A 19,063-nucleotide genomic window follows, 5' to 3' on the forward strand; every position below is an offset into this window, starting at 1 on the left:
AAAGGTCACATGTGGGGTACCCCAAGGTTCAATCCTAGGACCCCTTCTTTTCAATATTTATATGCTCCTACTGGCTAAGGTTATAACAGGACATATGATTAGCTACCACAGCTACAGTTTTCTGGAACAAACTTCCAGAAAACTGTAAAACAGCTGAAACACTGGGTGGCTTTAAATCTCAAATTAAAACCCACCTGTTTAGAGTTGCTTATGGCTAAATTAGGGTTAGAGTGCGGGCTTTGATGTCTTCGATGTTTTTATCTTTACTTTTTATCTATTTATTAATTTATTTTTATTTCTCTTTCTAATGATGTAAAAGTGGCAAGTGATTGAGGGTTATTGGGAGCACAGAAAAACCCTGTAAATTCTAGACTAACATGTAACAATAGTGCACAAAAATCCGTGTAAGATGGCAAAATCCTAGCGCAAAAATTCGCGTGATAGGTGGACGGAGCCTGGTGCTGCAAGGTTGGAGACGTTATCCTGTTAGGCGACAGGGCCTGGATAATACCCGTGTTAAATGGACGGCGGAGTCTGGCGACGACAGGCGACGACAGGAGCTTAAATTCCATAACAAAAGTATATTTTTATCTTTTTAAAATTTTTTTTTTTTTCAAAATCTCTTTCTTTTTCTTACTGTTTATTCAATGTCACATGCTGTTTTTATGTTTACTTTATTTTATTTTTGTTTTATTATGTAAAGCACCATGATATGCCTTGCTGCTGAAATGTGCTATATAAATAAAATTTGATTGATTGATTGATTTGCTGTAGTTTGGTTTCTCAGCAACTTGCAGCAAAAAATTGCCTTCAAACTAATTAAATGAACTTCACTGACAATGATGCAGTTAGAAAAAATTATTCAGCAGAGAAAGGTCGCATTTACTCAGTCTAATCAAATAGGGATAAGGTGTTTTTTATGTTTATTTGCAGGCATATACGTTTACTATTTTAGTTTTCAAAAATTCTCCAAGACTCACCCATTATTTTTTCTTTCCCAGATAACCTGTACAAAATGTTTTCATCAAAACATGCTAATTTGGAACAGAAAAGTCAATCCCCTGCCAAGCACCCATTATTTGTTAAAATATATATATATTTTTTATCATATGAAAAATCTGCATTTCCTCTGTGTAAACACATATACACAAACCCCATGGGAAAAGCATTTAGGTAATTGTGGGAATACTTTTAATCCTTTCCCTGAATAATTCAAACAAGTAAACCTCTCTTACCTCCCAGGGTGGCTGAGATGAGAATGTGGGTTCCATATTTCTTAATGATAGTATCAATAAACTGCTGAGTGGTGGGTCGTCGGCCCAGCAAGCGTACGCTGCGCTGGAACTCAGGCATGAGTGGCACGGGGTTCCGGATGAGGTCCCTTCTCTCGATAGCCGTATTTCTCACCTTCCAACGTGCAAATTCCCTGATGAGTTAAAAGAAAAACAACTGCTCTCATGTAAATTGTCTAGTATGTTTGCACACAAAAACATTGATTTGAATTAAATATTAAACAAAAAAGACTAAAGACCTATTTCTCGCATTTTTAAAATGTCTATTAAAATGTTTTGCAGTATTTTGTGTTTTCTTTGTTTCATATCACTTCTTAAAATTGATGCTGCTTTTGTTGTAATATGACCATCATTCTGCCCTATTTAACAGGATGTGCTTTCATAAAAATAAAAATCTCAATAGTATTCTCTATTACGCACGTCTATTCTGTTACAACAATAAACCGGAGAAGCATATTAGCATTTTAGCAGAGTATCAAAAAACCGAGGGCAAAATTGCTCCCTGATCTGCTGTTTCTTTACATATTGCATTGTAAAAATACATTGTATTTTGCAAAAAGAAACTTTCAAATAATGCTCCAAAAGTTATTTGGTGGAGTTTTATGTAAGTTGCCATGTTCCCAAGACACATGTGGGTAACACTTTAATAAGTACACATTAGACATTACAGACATCGTACAGTGTAACAGTTAAGAAAAAAAATACAATGATTTTTAATTGAACATTTTTGAAAACTGGACATTATTTTTCTTCCATTTCACAATTAATAATCAGTGTTTGCTTTTCCTGTGATGGACTGGTGACCGGTCCACGGTGTAGGCACCAGCACTCCTCCCAACCCCAATGGGATAAGGGTGTAAGAAAATGGATGGATGAATGTTTGCTGTTCTATCACATAAAATCTCAGTAAAATATCTTGAGCTTGGTGTTTTACATGACATAATAGAAAAAAAATTACATTTATCTTGCTCATAACCAACCAATTACAAAACTGTAATTTTCAAAATAGACCTCTGCTCTGAGAAAGTTAGATTGTTTTGTTGTTTTTTTGTTAAAAATTACAGTTTCATTTCAGTTATTCAAAGGTACTGGAAAGCGTAATTCACTAATTATTGATGGAACACAAAGTTAATGGATCAGAATTGGTTATATGATTTTATATCTCATATCTTGAGATATTGAAGAATGTTTTTTAAGTGTGTGAATGGTGAGATTAATTATGGCAAGTGTCTGACCTTAAAGTGCATTCAAATCTCCACTGGATAGGAAACATCCAAAGGGCATCATGATCTCTATAACTTAATCCTAAAAGCCTGTTCTAATTAAAATCGGAGCTGTGTTTATTAAATAAATAGGTAAACCCACTCTTTGAAAAGAAAAGCAACCCCACAAACAAATGGAAATGAAAAAATGTACATTAAAAATACACAAATGCAGTTGCTGTATTTATTCTAATCTGCTTTTAAGAAGATTTTTTCAATTCTTTTAGCTAGGTTTTAATTGCCCTAAAAGATTTTTTATTTTTTTTATTGTTTCCTTTCTGCCTCACAGCGGAAAAAAAACAACAAAGAGACAACTGTGCAAGCACAAACTAAGTTCTTTGTAGGCCAAAAGATGCTGCTCAATCAACCAATCAATCAAGAAAAACAGAGGAAGATAGATGTATGGCTATGCATTGTATACATTGGATTCTTGTCTAATTGTTTAGATTTTTAAAAATATATATCTGTTTGGTTGTCTTTATGTGAAATCAGTTGCCGAAATGTGGCTTTCTTGCTTCTACTTGGAGTTACCATGACATCTAGAAAAGACACAGTCATATTTCAGAAGCAAATAAAGCACTACCATGAACATTGTTGTCTTCCAAATAAAATGGGCTTTAAAGTTTGCATGGATTTCCAAACAATCCTGAATTAAGAAGACAGTGGCTTGTAAATATTCATCGTGACAAATTAAAGCTAACGCCACACAGCAAAGTTTGCATCCTTCACTTCTCCCCCTTTACTTGGTCTCTGTTTGACACTAACGACAACAAACACACTTTAAAATAAGCACATAAAACATTGTCCACAAAGTTTAAAGAAAGTAAAACTCACCATCGTGTCTGTGAATGTATAACGAGGCGTACATCTTATAATCTTTCTCCAACTTACTTGTTGGGGCTTTGGATTGAGCTACATCATTAACTGTTACCTTAGGCAAGCACCTAGTGTAAAATGCCATTTTCAATAGACCGGAAGCGACCAAGCCGCTTATCCCCGAACACGGAAGCTGACGTGCAAAGAACCCATACCTGCTTTTATGGCAGCTACTCACCGCACCACATGTGAGACGCTGTCCGTCCTTGCCGCAGGTGGGCTTCTAGGCGTTTGTAAGCCTCTACCAAATGTTCGTATTGCTTTCTCTCACTAATATGCCTCTCAATATTTAGATGTGTGATCGTGGAGCAAAACCTTCAACTGATCACACGGTTTGACAAGCGGGAACTGGTGAGTGTTTGTTTGTTTGTTTGGGAGCTAGCATGCTAGGGCTAGCCTCCTGGGTATTGTTTGGGCTCCGTCAGTGTAAATTAACTTGAAATGAGTATGTTTTGTTACCTTGATGCATTTAAACTGAAAATACTTCTCATGGTAAAACACTATTTATATTGCTAAAATGAAATATTGAGAAATTTAAAAATGAATATTGAGTACTTGCATGAGTTTAATTATCTCTATAATATAAACTTATTTACTATAGTGATGATAAGAAAGTAAAGACATGTACATTTATAGATTGATATAAAATGATTTTTGATATTGACAAAACCCAGGGTTGATTATCAGGCCTGTTTTACAGAGGCCAGGTTCCTGTCCCAGATCCTGGATTCTGATCGTCTGTTGCCCAGTGGACAAGACTGGTGAGCTAACCAAACATCGACTCAAGAGAAACGTCACATCCTGTCAACTCCTTCCAATCTGGTAGGAGGCATTCAAGCCCACAACCACACTTCCATCCTCACGCTGGACTGAACCAAACTGAATTGGGTATTTTGCCATCATTCCTCTCACCTCCATCAAGGTGCTGAACCTGTTAAATGTTGCCTTGGATAAAGGGAGAAAAAACATATAGGGGATTCCATGAACTATTTGAAGAAGTTGTCTGTATATATTGTAAATATCATTTAATACATATCACTAATTTTGCGCTACTTTGTTGTCTGTGTGTTTTTACAAATTACCGCTCCCTCCAGCAGTCGAACCACAATTTTCTCTGATCTGATTTAATTATTTACTCACTCATAATTAGTCATTTTAATATCCATATAAATATTTTACATGTGCTGTATTCTTTTTTGTTTTATGAAAAGTTTTTTTACATTTTCTACAACTTAACCTGTTTAAGTAGAAATGGCTCAAACTAATTCTAGCTATCAACTTGGAGTCCCAAACACTGCTTTGTTTGAAATGATCAGTATGGGAATCATTGTGAAAACGTGGCTACCAGGACTGGTTGTAGCTCTAATGTCATTACCAGCTGCAAAATCTGTCTGTTTTTGTGCCCAACCTTATCATCCTCACTGGACATGGGCATCATTTTGATTACCCAAAATTTGTGATTCTCTATCAGTTGTGTTTTTTACCCCTTTACATTAACAGTCAAAGTGAAAGCGAGACTGTAGCTGCTGCAACACGTGCCTGCAATTGTGCCTCGCTCAGTTTACATGATGTAAACATTTTCAGCATTTCAATTAGAGCAGTGACTTACAAAGCAAAACTCAAAGCTTTTTTAAATAACTCCTTATTTATTTATTTATTTATTTATTTTTTACCCGCTTGACTAGCTGCCAGTTAATTTCAATATGTAGCAAGTCAAAATATCAATGTCTTGTGTAAAAACATAGTGAACATACTAATATTAGCTTTGTAAAGGCAGTGTATTGTCAGGAAAAATAAACAAATCAAAACAATAAAGCTATTAGTGTTTCAAGTAAACAGAGAAGTGTTTTGGATTGCTACTATATCGTAATATGTAGTGAGATACCATATTTTCCGCAATATAAGGTGCACCTCAAAACCTTCAATTTCCTCAAAAGCAGACAGTGCGCCTTATAATCCGGTGCGCCTTATATATGGATCAATATTGAACCACAACAGGTCTAGCAACTACGGTAAGCAGCCGCCGACTTCATTTTGCCCTTAGAAGAAGCGCGCGGTGCATGCTSGGATAGTTGTCAGAACGCTAGTTTGTTAATAAAGTTTGACTGACCTATCTACCTACCGACCTGATAATCAGGTCGTCTGCAGGTCATTTAGCACCACGTTCTCTACGAACATGCTGTGTGCGAACGGAGAAGGGTGACCATTGTCCGGCCATGCCCAGGCCCAGTCGCCGAAGGCTCTCCTCGCCGACCGGAGTCGGACTGTTTTGTTGACATTCTTTATGTCAACAAAGTGGCTTTAGATATTCATCCGTGGTGCTTCGACTAGGGTTACCAAGGTACCAGCCCTTATACGTTTAATGCCGGGGGGGCAGGGGAAGAGAGACAGAGACTGCGGCGGCAGCATGTCGGTTGGTCTGTGTTACCCAGAAAGGCAACACCAACACCGTGAGTGAAATTATGACTGGGGCAGCCTACTATATAAAGTACTCGGGGACCACTTCCTTATTATTACACATCCACATTTGTGGAGAATGGAACAAATCACGTCCCGTATAGGTTCAATACGGGACGGGTGACAACCGTAACTGTAGTGTCTATTCTATGCGCCTTATAATGCGGTGCGCCTTGTATATGAAAAAAGTTTTAAAATAGGCCATTCATTGAAGGTGCGCCTTATAATCCGGTGCACCTTTATAGTGCAGAAAATACGGTACTTTATGGATTTGAATGAAGTCTGACATTAAGGTTAATGTCTTAAATTAATCCTTGGCATTTGGAGCAAAAACTACTGATAGGAGGTGCCCTGTCAGCAGTTTTATTTTTCAATGTTTTGTCTAATTTTTGTTTCATGGTAACAAGGCCATTTCATGCTTTTAAAATAACAGCATAAAATGGCAACTCAAAGAAAAACAGAGTGTTTTACAACATACTCATCTCAAGCTTTGCTCACAAATGGGTATGTGCCCTCAAATTGACTGGGCTCTTAGTTTTTTTTTTTTTTTTTTTTTTTTTTGATACGCAGTCAGCAGTATGTCTGCCTGCCTGAGCTTGCCTTGACTGCAGCATTTTTTATTACTCTATTCAGCACTCTCGATTAGTCTTAAAAGTACCATTTCTTTCTTCCAGTGGACTGTTAAACACACAACTTTACAATGCCGCCAACAATTTACTGAAAATATCCTGACAACCTCCTCAAGTGACAAGTCATTTGTCTGCATTTAGTAGAGTACTACCAATGACTTGTAAGAAGTGAACGTAATGCAGAGAGAGCGAGAGAGAGAAATTATGGATAAAAGTACTCTGGACTATCATGTCAGATGGATGTGTGATGAGGAGAACAACTAAACTGCGTGCAGAAAGACAGGAGTCAGGGAGGTGATTCAATGAAACAACCCTGAGTCTTAATGTAAACCGAGAGGGAAGAAAACTTACAAAGAAGTAATGAGTATCAGACATGCTTTCTATGTGCAATGAAGCAAGATTTACATCAAGCTGAGAATCAGTCATCACAAATGTGGTTCTATTTGAGCCATGCTAAATCACTATAAATCACTAATCACAAGCTGAATATGTGACCTGACCCTGTAAAAGGTACATCAATTCATTTTGAATTTTTTTGACACCCTACAGACTTAAACTCTGGCAGAGATACTACTTCCTCTATCATTCCACAGATGTTTTATTTGTAAGTGACCAGAAAACTTGTGAAACCGATTGTCTTCTTAAATTAAGCAATGATTGAAGTTTTCACTGATGGATATTTTGTTTTTCTATTTTCTATTATATTATGTAGGCAGCAATATAAGGCAATTTTTTTCTTTGAAGTGTGAAACAACAAGCAAAATACATCTTTTTATTTATGAGCTGAGTCAAAGCATAACCACATTGGTAGTACCTGGTATTTCTGAGGAGAATTCAATTAAATTTAAAAAATACATGGATTTTCTTATCTCAGAGTTAAGTTTTTTTTTTTTTTTTAATCTAAAATGGAAAATGTAATACATTTGAGTAAAACTATTTGCTTCTTTACAACTATATTTTAATTATTCTTTTTTAAATTAAACTTAAGTGTTTCAGCTTATCGGACTAATTTTAATATTAAAGGGACATACCCTGGGTAAATACAAAAAGCAGTTTTTAAAAAAACTATTTTATTCATTATGCAAAAAAAAAAACAGCCTCACCCTATGTGAGCAGCACATGAAAAAGCTGTATTACGCTTTACATCAAAACAAGATGTGCAAGACTGTGTTAAAAGTCAGAAATACAAAGGTGACATACGAATTTTAACTACTGCCTTGAAATGATCCATGTCAGTTTCTGAATGGACTGACATTTATTGAAAAATGAAATATGGAAACTAAAACGAAAACACTCATTCAAAAAACAATAAAATATAGAACGTCACAACTAGAATGACTTTCTATATTTTTTTGCCGGATTTAACATGCAGTTGTTTAATGACCTTTGTAGGAGATTATTAGAAGTCTCTCATGTAAGAGCAGCATAAATATTATGTTCATAAAAGACGGTACTCAGGTAGAGCAGGTCTGATTTTTACTTTCATATCCCGATCCCGCTTCTGGTCCTGCTCCATAACTGCTTTTGGTGCAAGTCTCAGACAGCTGTTATTTCTGAAGCTGTAGCGAGTGTTTACACCAAGAGACCTGTGAGATACTTAGGCTCACAACAAATGTAGTATTTATTTGTTTTCACTTTGCTCACACCACCTTCACTGTGCCCATCTCTACTTTCATTTTCCTTCTCTTTGATATCAATTTATTGTCACTGAGAAACTCTCATGGTCCGGTCACTTCAATTGTTGTAAGGAAAGATACGTGGCCGCCAAATGGACTTGAGCCCTTCTGGCCTAAATAGAGCATGTCAGCAGATGGAACATGTGACATGATTCAGTACTTTACTTCATAGACCACTTTAATGACCCAACAAGTAAGTTAGGAGTAGATAAATGGCATTATGCTCCATAGATGAGAGATGGGCACAGAAGTGATTATGTCTTTGTGATATTTAAGTATCTATAGTGGGAGGTCAGGACCATTATGTTTGTCTGCAAAAAAGTGTTTTTAACGTTCTTATTAATTCAATTACATGAATGACAGCCTTAAAAAAATGTCAATGTCAGATTTTATCTGAATATTTCAGTGAGTCAAACATGACATGCTATTCAGCTTTTCCTACAAATACCCTTTAGTTGGAAGTCCGAGGTTAGAAAAATGGAAAAATAATTTATCAAGGATGCTAGATTGCCTTTAGGTTTCACACTGCATGACAGTAAAGCGCCATTCAATTTACTTTTCATTATACCAACTATAAATCTGCTAAGTTTAATTGTTATTTTAGTCATTTTTAGTGTCCTCAACTGATTGAAACATTTAATCAGGCCTTGTGATTAAACACGATTAATCACTATGATAAATTGTTTTAGCTTCAAATGAAAAAAGGCATTTATTTAAGTATCTGTAGTGGGAGATAAGGTCCCACTACAGATTTTCTTAAACATTTTCATGAAATATTTCCATAAAATGTTTAAGAAAATGTTATATTGTTTCAAACCAAATAACTCAGTTTTCCAGGTTTTCATTTCCAAGGTTTAAAAGAACCCCTTTGAGATCTTAAGATGTAAATAACATAATATATAAAATATATTATTATTACTATTAGTATTAAGTCAGTTGGCAGAAGATAATTCACTGTTACAATAAATAGAATTTAATATATTGCCTTTGTTGTCCATTGCAATGTTTGTTTGTTATAAATTATTTTTTGGCGCTACTGGACATTGTTTTACAGTCATGTAAAATAGGCAGAGAGAAGCTGGCAAAGATATGCTTTGAACTCAGGTCAAAATAATGCGATTAATCTGAAATATTAATGCGTTCAACGTTTTAGATCAGTGTTTTTCAACCTTTTTTGAGCCAAGGTACATTGTTTTAATTGAAAAAATCACGAGGCACACCACGAAACCAAAAATGTAATCAAAGATACTCTGTAGCCGCCTATATTACATATAGCAATTCTTATCAAAGTCTCTCGAGTAGGAATCAAATAAACACAAAAATGGATTTTTATCACATTTTACATTTCTCATTTCAAATTGCACTTAACATGTCCACTTCAAAAATACACCTGAACAGTGAAACAACACTGTAGTATTAAATTTAAAGAAGTTGTAGAAAACGTCAAAGTGTTTTACAAACTAATCCACAAGCATACTTTTATCCAGAATACAGAAAATAATTCTTATTCTGAAAGAAGCAATAATATTTGGGAAACATTTCACTTCATATTCACTGTTACAATATGAAGAGTTGCATGTACAAAATGTCAATATCTGTATATTTTACCCACCTGGTGTGAAACCTGTGCATGTTTRGATGAAAACAGCTGATTTCCTGGCAGAAATTGAAGAAAGACAAAGCTCTTCCTCAACATCTCAGTCTCTCTGGTTTTAGTTTTTGTAGTAACCAGGCTTGAGAAGCTTACTTCACACAGATATGTTGTGAGAAATGGACCCATGTTCTTTCCAACTACTGCTGAGCTTCACTGTCTTTTCCATCACTGTCGTCAGTCTTTCTAGACACAATGTTCTCACCGCTACCTGTAACATTCATGCATCACTAATTCTTGTTTTAATGTAAAATGCTCTGTACCTACTGCCATCTAGTGGTAAGAAAATTACATGATTACGCCGCTACTAATACAGCAGACACTCAAAGATGGTGTTATTTGCAGATAACTCATTTTCAAAAAATCTTTTAAAACCAATTACCGTATATTTTGGACTATAGACCGCACCATAGTAGCACCTTCAATTAAAAAAAAAAAAAAAAACTGGAAGCTGATTATTTACTATTTGAGAAGTTAATCAGGAATTTTTTTTTTTAAGCCAATGTAATTTTAAATTCTGGATGCAGTAATATTAAATTTGTGTTTAGCATAGGTAGCTGTGATGATTTAAATGGAGAAAGAGACCAACCTTTGGTACTATGAAAACCCTAGCTTTAGTCTCATCACACATTGCTAACCTATTAATTTGGCTTTGTACTATGTCCCGCAGGCAAGAGAAAAAGCAAAGGGAGCAGACTGAGGCAGAATCAGAAACAGAGAGAGAGAAAAAATGAAAAACAGGATCAAACAGCCTGGCTGGCAATGAACTTGGAACTGGAGAGCTGGAGCACATGGCAACAAAGACATCTTGGCAAAGAGCATTGGCTATGTACTGACAGCATAATAGAAATACATTTACGAAAAAAGAAAAAAAAAATTAAAGTCTCCTTTGTTTTGTTTTTTTTCATGCACTTTTCTCCGAATAGTTCTGAGGCTTTTTTTTTTTCTTACCTCTGTACAACCCTCAAAAATCAAAAAAGTGGTTAGCTGATCCATGGCCTGGACCAAGCTGTAATTTTCTAATCAGTTAACCAACGTCAAAACGATGGCTCCCACTTATTGTTTAACGCAGAAGCTTTTCAGTGTGCAGACCACACAATATGAAAAGGTTCTCTCAAATAAATATGATACTGTGTTCCTATTATTATTCGTTTGACATTTGCCTTGCATCACTGAAATATTGCTTACAGATATATACAGACAGAGACATATTCTGCCATAATTATGTCTGTGCACAGCACAGGGTAGCTTTGTTTCAGTCACTGGTATTAATTTTCATCCTGTATCCTGTTGTACATGCTTTGGAGAAATTGGTGGACTTTGTGATCTATTAAAAAAAAAAAAACGGTTAACATATCGTTTTAATCAAATAATACTTTGAATTATTATTTTTTCTTTATTATTGTGTATTGCTGTCTTTTTGGCTGTTGTATAATTTTTTTGTGAAGCACTTCTTGATTTTTATAAAACTATGCAATTTCAGTCATACTATTACTATGATTTATTGTCAGTTCTATATGTATGGAGTATTTCAAATGTATGTATAGCCTAAAAATATAGTTTTATTGATTTAAAAGCTTTTAAGGCAGGAACAAAACAAATTTGATATTTCAACTGACATCAAGAAAGGACAAGCAATGGCAATTAAAACAAAAACAACAACAAAAACATTAAAAGTTAGAAAAAATTTCGCAAAACAATAATTACTGCAGATATTTTAATTTTCTCTAATTACAGGAACATGCTTGCATTTCTTTCTCATTATTTTTCCTTTCATGCTATTTACTTCTTTGTCACTTCCATGTAGTAAGCAGGGATGCACGTACTGCAGAGGCTGCAGAGCAAAGAAACACATGTGGGGAAAAGGGAAAGATCAGATGTAGCAGGAAAGGCAAGAATGAAAGTAGGACAAGGATGGAACAGCATGTCTGAAAGATGAGTTTCTTGAAGAGAACATAAAAAAATGAGTGACCACATTGATCCGGATAAAGGGTAAAGAGGCTGGGAATCCTATAAGTTTAACAAGGAATACATTGGTATTTTGTGTTAAGGTTTTTTTTTTAAAGCGGCTATATGTAACCTTTTGAAAAAAAAAAATGTTTTTACATATTTGTAAATACTGTTACTATCTGTGAAAAGCTCTACTGCGTCCTCCCAGCGCTCCTGCTGTCATCTGCAGAAATGCACCATTCAGTCAGAAGCAACCAATCAGAGCCAGGCAAGGGGTCCCAGCTCTGTCAATCAAGCTCATGTACGCCTGCTCGCACCTTTCCCCTTGCTCTTTGCTACACTACAGCAAGGTCACACACCAGAGTCAGTCCTGACTGTTCAGGCTAGGAAACACGGCCAGTTATTATGGTGGATAAACAGTTTTTCTGAAACAATATTTGTGTGCCATTAGCACACTGATAACATGAGCAACAAATACACGAGGGGGGTTGACAGTGCCAAGACACTCCTCCAGCCTCTGATTGGTCGTTTCTCACCAGGAACCGTTTACTGTACTTATGCATAAGTAGCCCTGGGATTTCTTTTCACTGATTATCTCTCCTATGCACAACATGGTGACAGTTTTAACTAGTACGTAAAAAAAAAATACATTTTAGAAAAATTACATGCTGCAGTTTTAATGGCAGGTTTTTTGCTTTATTTTACTTTATTTTATAGTTTTTTTCTTTGAAGGAGTAAATAAAATTATTAATCTTTTGGTATGCCCCTAAAGACAAAAAAAGACCAGTTTTTATTTTTAGTGTGTGTCTCAGCTTAGTTTTAGTCAGAAAAGAAAAACATGCACAGTGTCTGCTAAATGTCTACGCAATCAAACATCCAACTTTTATCTCTTAAGTATAGTAACATTAAAGTGGATTATTTTAGAAGAGATTATTTGATGTTAGAAATGTATTGGTCTATCATCAAAAATAGTGGAGAAGGGCTTGAAGCTCATTAATTGATTTCTGGCTCTACACTGAACTGGGATTCAGTTGATTTATACAAATACATTTATTTACTGTATAACAAGACATAAACATGAAATAAAATCAGTGCAAAACTTTTAATCTCTACCTTAACAAGAGCGGATTAGATGAGATGATTGTGCAACAATTTACAGTTGTGTGATAAAGTATTTGCCTCCTTAGATCTTTCATCTTATGATTTTTACATGCATTGGATAATCACATACATATATCTAAATAAAATGAAAATACTTCACTATGAAGGCAATCAATCATAATTCTATCCATGAAGGTAATGGATCAACATGGCCTTATGTTAAAAAGTAATTGCTCCCCATAATTCTAATAACTGTGAGCTACTGACCATGAAGAACAGGTTTTTAGATTTAAAACGATGCAAATTCAACATAGGTATGCACCATATTCAACTAAGTAAAAAAAAAAAGAAACACACTGAATAAAATAGACAACTGCAACACTGCATGGTCCTAACTGTTGCCCCTTTAATAGAAACTAAAAATTATATAAACTGTATGTCATTCTGATGGACTTCAAATGTAAACGTATGCACCCTAATCTGCTGATTAACCCCTTAACTGTGTTGAAGACACCAGCATCCTCATGTCCTCATTGAATAAGTTCTCACTTTTGAGGTGATCATTAATTTGCATTTAAATTGTATTAAAATGTTATTTAGCTATTAGTATGAACATTTTTTCTTACAGGTGGAAAGGGACCACAACATGTTTTCATTTTCTTGTTTCAATTGAAACGTGCAAAACACGGTTTCGAAAATGGCTTCCTCGAACTGTGATGAATTAAAGCACAAACATTTTTAGACTTTCCTCTTTTTTGAAGTATTGCATCATTCAAAGGGAGGCGAAAATATGAAGCATGGAACTTGCTTCTAAATAGCCAGTCATCTTATTTATGACATTTTAAAAAACCCAAAAAGTAATTTTAAACGCGTACAAATTTTAAAAGATTCACATCCCATTACACTGCATGCCTCAATAATTGCAGCTTGATTACACCATCAAATTTGACTAAACACTACATGCTCAAAGAAAATTCATGAAAATGTAAGAATTTTTTTGCCTTAAGTGGCATTTCTTTGATATGTAGTCCTCCTGCTACTCTTAAATGATGACGTAAATTATCCTAAAATCATCCACGAGCTGCAACTACAGAAATTACAGCAGAGTTGAGTCACCATCTCTCTGACTTAAAACTGTGTAAAAAAATATTTGGTTTTAAGCTTCACGAATGCACATGGAGTACAGATGTATGTGAGATTGATTCTCCTTGCCCTCTAAGCTGTGTGGGATTGGGGACTTGTGCTCATCTACAAGTGAAATTGCACTGCCAACATACAGCTTTACATATATTTATCCAGATTTGTTATTCCTTAGATTTTTAAACCTGTCAACTGAGTTCGTATTCATTCTCACACTACAAGTTTAGATTGTAAATTGTAAAAAAAAAATTGGATCTAGTTCAGTGACTGTACTTTTCCACAATTACTTATTTTCAAGAAAAAAAAAAAACCTAAGGAATAAAATGCCTCATTTCTTGAGGGAAATGGAAATGGTGTGTGAAACAGAATGGGGAAAAAAATACTGGAGGCTTTTTAGTTTTATGTTGTTTTGTCATTGATAGTGATAAGGCATAACATTATAACCGCATTACAAACATCCTCACTATTAAACGGTGAGCAAATAGCGACTGACTGTTTTTCTGCATGTCATAATTATTTGTTTGTTACTGTATATAATCACCAATGAAGACAATGAACACCCCAGAAAGCAGCAGTTAGTCATATTTGTCCCAAACATGCTTACATAATCAAGCTGGTCCATTTTTTTGCATTTAGCACATCCCCATTGATGTCAAAATGGGTATGAATATATATATATATAGAGGGCTGTGAAAAAGGTATTTACTCTCTTTTGTTCTATTCACTTTTTTGTCTTAAAAGTTTTAGATAATAAAACAAATTTTAATCATCGAACAAAAAAAGCCTGATTGAAAACAAAACCTATTCTCCCCTTTAGTTGGGTGCAGAATACTGTCCTTGTGTCAAAAAATGTTGCTCCCTGAATCCTCCACCTGTTTGTGCCTCTACTGGTGGCAGCTGCAATTAAGTATTTTTTTACATCACTGTGGAATTGTTTTAATTCAGTCACATAGGAGGGATTTTGAGGATGAGAAGGCAGTTTACTCCATGTCACAGCATCTGAATTGGATTCGATTCCAGACTTTAACCAGACTGTTCAAAAGTTTACTTGATGGTTTGGTGGATTTCTGACGTGTGCCCTGAGTGGGCTTCAATTTAAGTTGAGTAACTTTTAGATGAACAAAATATGAAAGTGATCTGAAATATCGAAGTGTCATAATGAAGTAAAACTAAAGACAAACTTTTCATGATCTTATCTCCCTGATAGGTGCCAAAATAAAGAGATAATCAGTGTTACAATTTACCTGTCAGTGGTGAGAATATTATCTCTATTTGGTGAAGAGCTGGAGTGGTTATGAAGCACTGCTGTTATTGTTTTCCTAATGTGGCAACTGAGATGGCAACTTGTTTAAAACAAAGAAAACGTATCCAGGAAAAAATTATGGTTTTAATATCTTGAGTACCAGCGTCTTCATATTGTACCAGCTTTAAGTGGAATAAAAAGTTGGTGGTATTATATTTCTAGGAACAGTACTGATACAAATGTGATTTTTACCACATGCAGACACATGTCAGGATCTACCAGGGCGGCACTTGAGTCCCTGTTGCATTTGACTGTGAACACTTTGATAGTTCTACAGGAGAGCACACGGAAATGGGAATCAAAGTATTGTAAGTTGTTTAAGTCACTGACAGGCTTGCTTTCTAAATCATTTTCTGATGTCTTTTATGAGCCACCCAGGAACATGTTGTCAGAGACCTGAGCCAATTCCACTATTCACCTCATTAATTAGGGATATTCTTCCATCAAAATGTGCCTCTCTTCCCTCTGTACTTCTATACCTCCACTCTGAATGTCTGTCATGCTCTCACAGGGTGTTTTAATCTGGGCTCCATCATCAGGATCAACTAAGTGCACCTGCAGTGACACTCAGTATGATGGTCTTATCTTGCCACTGTCAGACTCCGAGGGAATATTCACCGACTGGCTAAAAAAATGTGGTCTAATTGAAGCAGACACCATGCAGCCCCGGAGGTGTTAAGACATGCCACAGTGACATGTTTTTATTCATTATGGTTACATGCGGCTTCATTATATTTGCCACCCATTTCAACTTGCAAAAATGTGGAAGCATTCTAAGTAATCATAAAGAACAAGTACAATAAAATGCAGTTGACTGTTGTCTTGCATTTCACTTATTAAAACTGAACCTGTGCTCTAAGCAGACAGCAACAAAGTTTGCTACAGCAGGGCACCTAAGACAGTCGACTTGATTCATCCACTTGCTGCAAATGCATAGTTGCACCTGCTTATTTAAAATAAAGTATTTTGTATATTGTGGATGGAAATTTAACCACAGTTTAACGCATTATGCGTTAAAATCAGTCAGTCACTTCTATGCAGCTAATTCAGTTGAAAATAGTATAAATAATAAAACCGCTGTAATTGAGTTAACTACCTTTAACATGGAGGTGGAAAAGAGTTCACATTTTCAGGAAGTACATTCTGAGGCAGGCCTAGTCATTTTTGATTTTGATTTATGAGATTAAATTTTTACCTGTTGCTGAACAACAAGACGGGTATCTCCAGGAGACAGACTGTATGTATTCAAAACACCAAATTATTTAGTTGAGATTAGGGGTTTCTTAGATAAAAGAGGCTGCACTAAGCAGCTGTACAACAGCTGAAGAATCTATACCAGCTTTGCTTTATTTTAGTGAAGCTAACCTAAGAAAATCAAACCCTCAACATAAATTAGCTGTACCAAATCTGAAAATTACCACAAATAACCTGACAGAGAAGCATATGTTCCTCCCAATCAACATTTGGATTAACACTGTTCCTTAGTAGCCAGAAAGAGACAGATGAAAGATGTAATCTGACAAATATTTTCTCTTTTATTCAGTTTTTTTTTTTTTTTTGTCACATTCTATTTGCACTAAGAATGTGACAACAAAATATTTTGATTATTTTGTGAAACATAGCTGTTTAAAACAACAACAGAGAGGATGGAATGTGAACAGCTTAATTGTGAGCATCTTATTCTTTTCCAGCTGTTTTGGGTTAAATAAAACAAACAATGAAACAGCTGTTCCAGAAGTTACAGATTTATGGATTTTAGCTGGTAGGAACAACACAGCTTGCCTGCTAAACGTCATATAGCTCAACTGTAGCTCAAGGAATATGTTGAAAAGGTTGGCAATAACTTTCAAATACTAATACATTGAAAACATGAACTAATTCATCGTCTATTTACATTTAATTAAATATTAATTAATTTACACACACACACACACACACCCACGCGCACACGCACACACATTACGAGGATTAGTAATTAAGAATAGCTATGCTTTCTGTATCTTTCTAACCAAAACCGTTTCTTCATGTTTTTCTGTGACACCCTTACAATGTGTATAAGCATCTGATTTGATTTGATTCAAGCTGGCCAAGTTTTAAGTACAAGGTGAGACTTTTATCTAATCTTGTTAATTCCCACATGAAAGGCTTTGCATAGTGATTTTGTGTTTCCGGATGATGTTGACTAATTGTATCTCTATAAAATTCTGTAGATGTGCCCATTCGAAAGAACAGCACTGCATGATCTCATGTCCTCACATTTCCTATCTTCCAGAGATGTAGACTGAATGTTATGACATCTATGCCAATTTTCAGCACAGCAGGATTTATGCATATCCACATGTACTGCGATGTGGAGGCTGCCTTCCACATATACTGAAGTCATGAAATGAAATCTCTCCTATTTGCTCTTGTTCATCAGAGAACCCCTCGACCTTTCTTAAAAGTTCATAGTTCTGAAAGAAGACTTGCCCTAGTGGCCTACATTACCTGCTCCATAAATGAGTAATGTTGGCACAAGTTTTATCTCTTGAACCTTTAAGCCAATGTGCATAGATGCACAACTGCAACATATATTGACCACAAGTCAAACAGTCGCAGATCCAGAGGTGAACAAGTTGTACTGTGTCTCTCTCATCTAAATACAATAAGCAGAGACTAAGAACACCACATGCGCCTAGTGGATAATGTAACAAAGTTAATATGTGCAGGTTTATATTCCCTGGAGTGGAATAATAGGATTTATTTCTTCAGGGAAGAATTGTGTTCCAATAGGGCATCAGTATTATGTTGGAGCCTGATAGAAAGTTAGGGGAAAAACAAAAGGAATATTGAGAGGAGATGAGGGATACAGGACTTTCTTGGTAATGAGGGGTTAAAGCCTGGTGATAAATCAAGTAGACAGAGATACAATTGAAATCCTGCAAAGAAATTCAATCCCACAATATCATTGAAAATATTATGAAATGAATCTTAATCTTATGCTCCAGTGCCCAGTGAAGACCTGTGCAGGAGGAGGTGTAATATTAACGGCAATGTTCCTTTTGCTTCTTTATTCATTTCTATGTATAGATCTGAAATGAGCTGTTTGTTTCTTAACCTGGATAATAAAGTAATGAAGTTTTTTACAATTCTACATGACTACAAGGATAAAAAAACAATGTCAAATGAACAATTAGTGCAAGGTAAATATGCTAAAAACTAGATGTCTTAACAGGAAAACACGTCGCCAAATTTTAACAAAGTGATATAATTTGTTAAAATACTTTTGAAATATTATGTGGGATGAGACACTGTTTTGGCTGCCATAGCTCCATGTTTGTTTGTGTAATGGGAATGGGTTTGATTGGGGTCATACACGGGCATTAAAGCGGAATCACTAATCAAAATATTCTACAAAATTCCAAGCAAGATAAGTTTTTGAAGAAAGATAAATCTGTTGTCAGTCATATTAACAACGAATAAGATCAAAGCAGGGAGAAAATATGCAAGCGTTAGTGCAGTACTTTGACTTCAGAAGAAAATATTGTCAGCAGAAGCAATATGTGAGTTTATGGAAGCCTTTACATGTTGTCAAAATTATAAAAAAAAATAATAATACAATATGCATTTTGATTATTATGACCTAGTCAGCTTGTGCTGGTGTAACATATTTTGGTCTCATGTAAAACTCTTTTCTTGCTGTTAGGTGAAACAGATACAGTGTAGCATGACTGTCTATCTGCTAGA

At 35.3% G+C, this 19,063-nt stretch overlaps 1 protein-coding gene and 1 long non-coding RNA gene across 5 annotated transcripts in view; one reads left to right on the forward strand and one right to left on the reverse strand.

Moving 5' to 3' along the window:
* Positions 1 to 19,063, reverse strand: part of brinp1 (bone morphogenetic protein/retinoic acid inducible neural-specific 1) — a 123,481-nt gene that overhangs the window by 62,188 nt on the left and 42,230 nt on the right. For both annotated transcript variants that reach the window (XM_008424389.2, XM_017307922.1), the window contains exon 3: positions 1,236 to 1,426. In XM_008424389.2, coding sequence (XP_008422611.1) covers positions 1,236 to 1,426 — 191 coding nt within the window. The remainder of the gene's footprint in view (positions 1 to 1,235; positions 1,427 to 19,063) is intronic.
* Positions 3,102 to 19,063, forward strand: part of LOC103473837 (uncharacterized) — a 60,763-nt gene continuing 44,801 nt past the window's right edge. The window contains exons 1-4 of one of the 3 annotated variants that reach the window (XR_535079.2): positions 3,102 to 3,645; positions 3,724 to 3,781; positions 4,131 to 4,252; positions 10,514 to 11,277. This is a non-coding gene — a long non-coding RNA (uncharacterized LOC103473837). Of the gene's footprint in view, positions 3,646 to 3,723; positions 3,782 to 4,130; positions 4,260 to 10,513; positions 11,278 to 19,063 lie in introns of those variants that run through there. The other 2 variants (XR_535078.2, XR_535077.2) reach the window with 2 other exon arrangements.

Source organism: Poecilia reticulata, linkage group LG12, assembly GCF_000633615.1.
Source record: "Poecilia reticulata strain Guanapo linkage group LG12, Guppy_female_1.0+MT, whole genome shotgun sequence".
NCBI classification, from domain to species: Eukaryota; Metazoa; Chordata; class Actinopteri; order Cyprinodontiformes; family Poeciliidae; genus Poecilia; species Poecilia reticulata.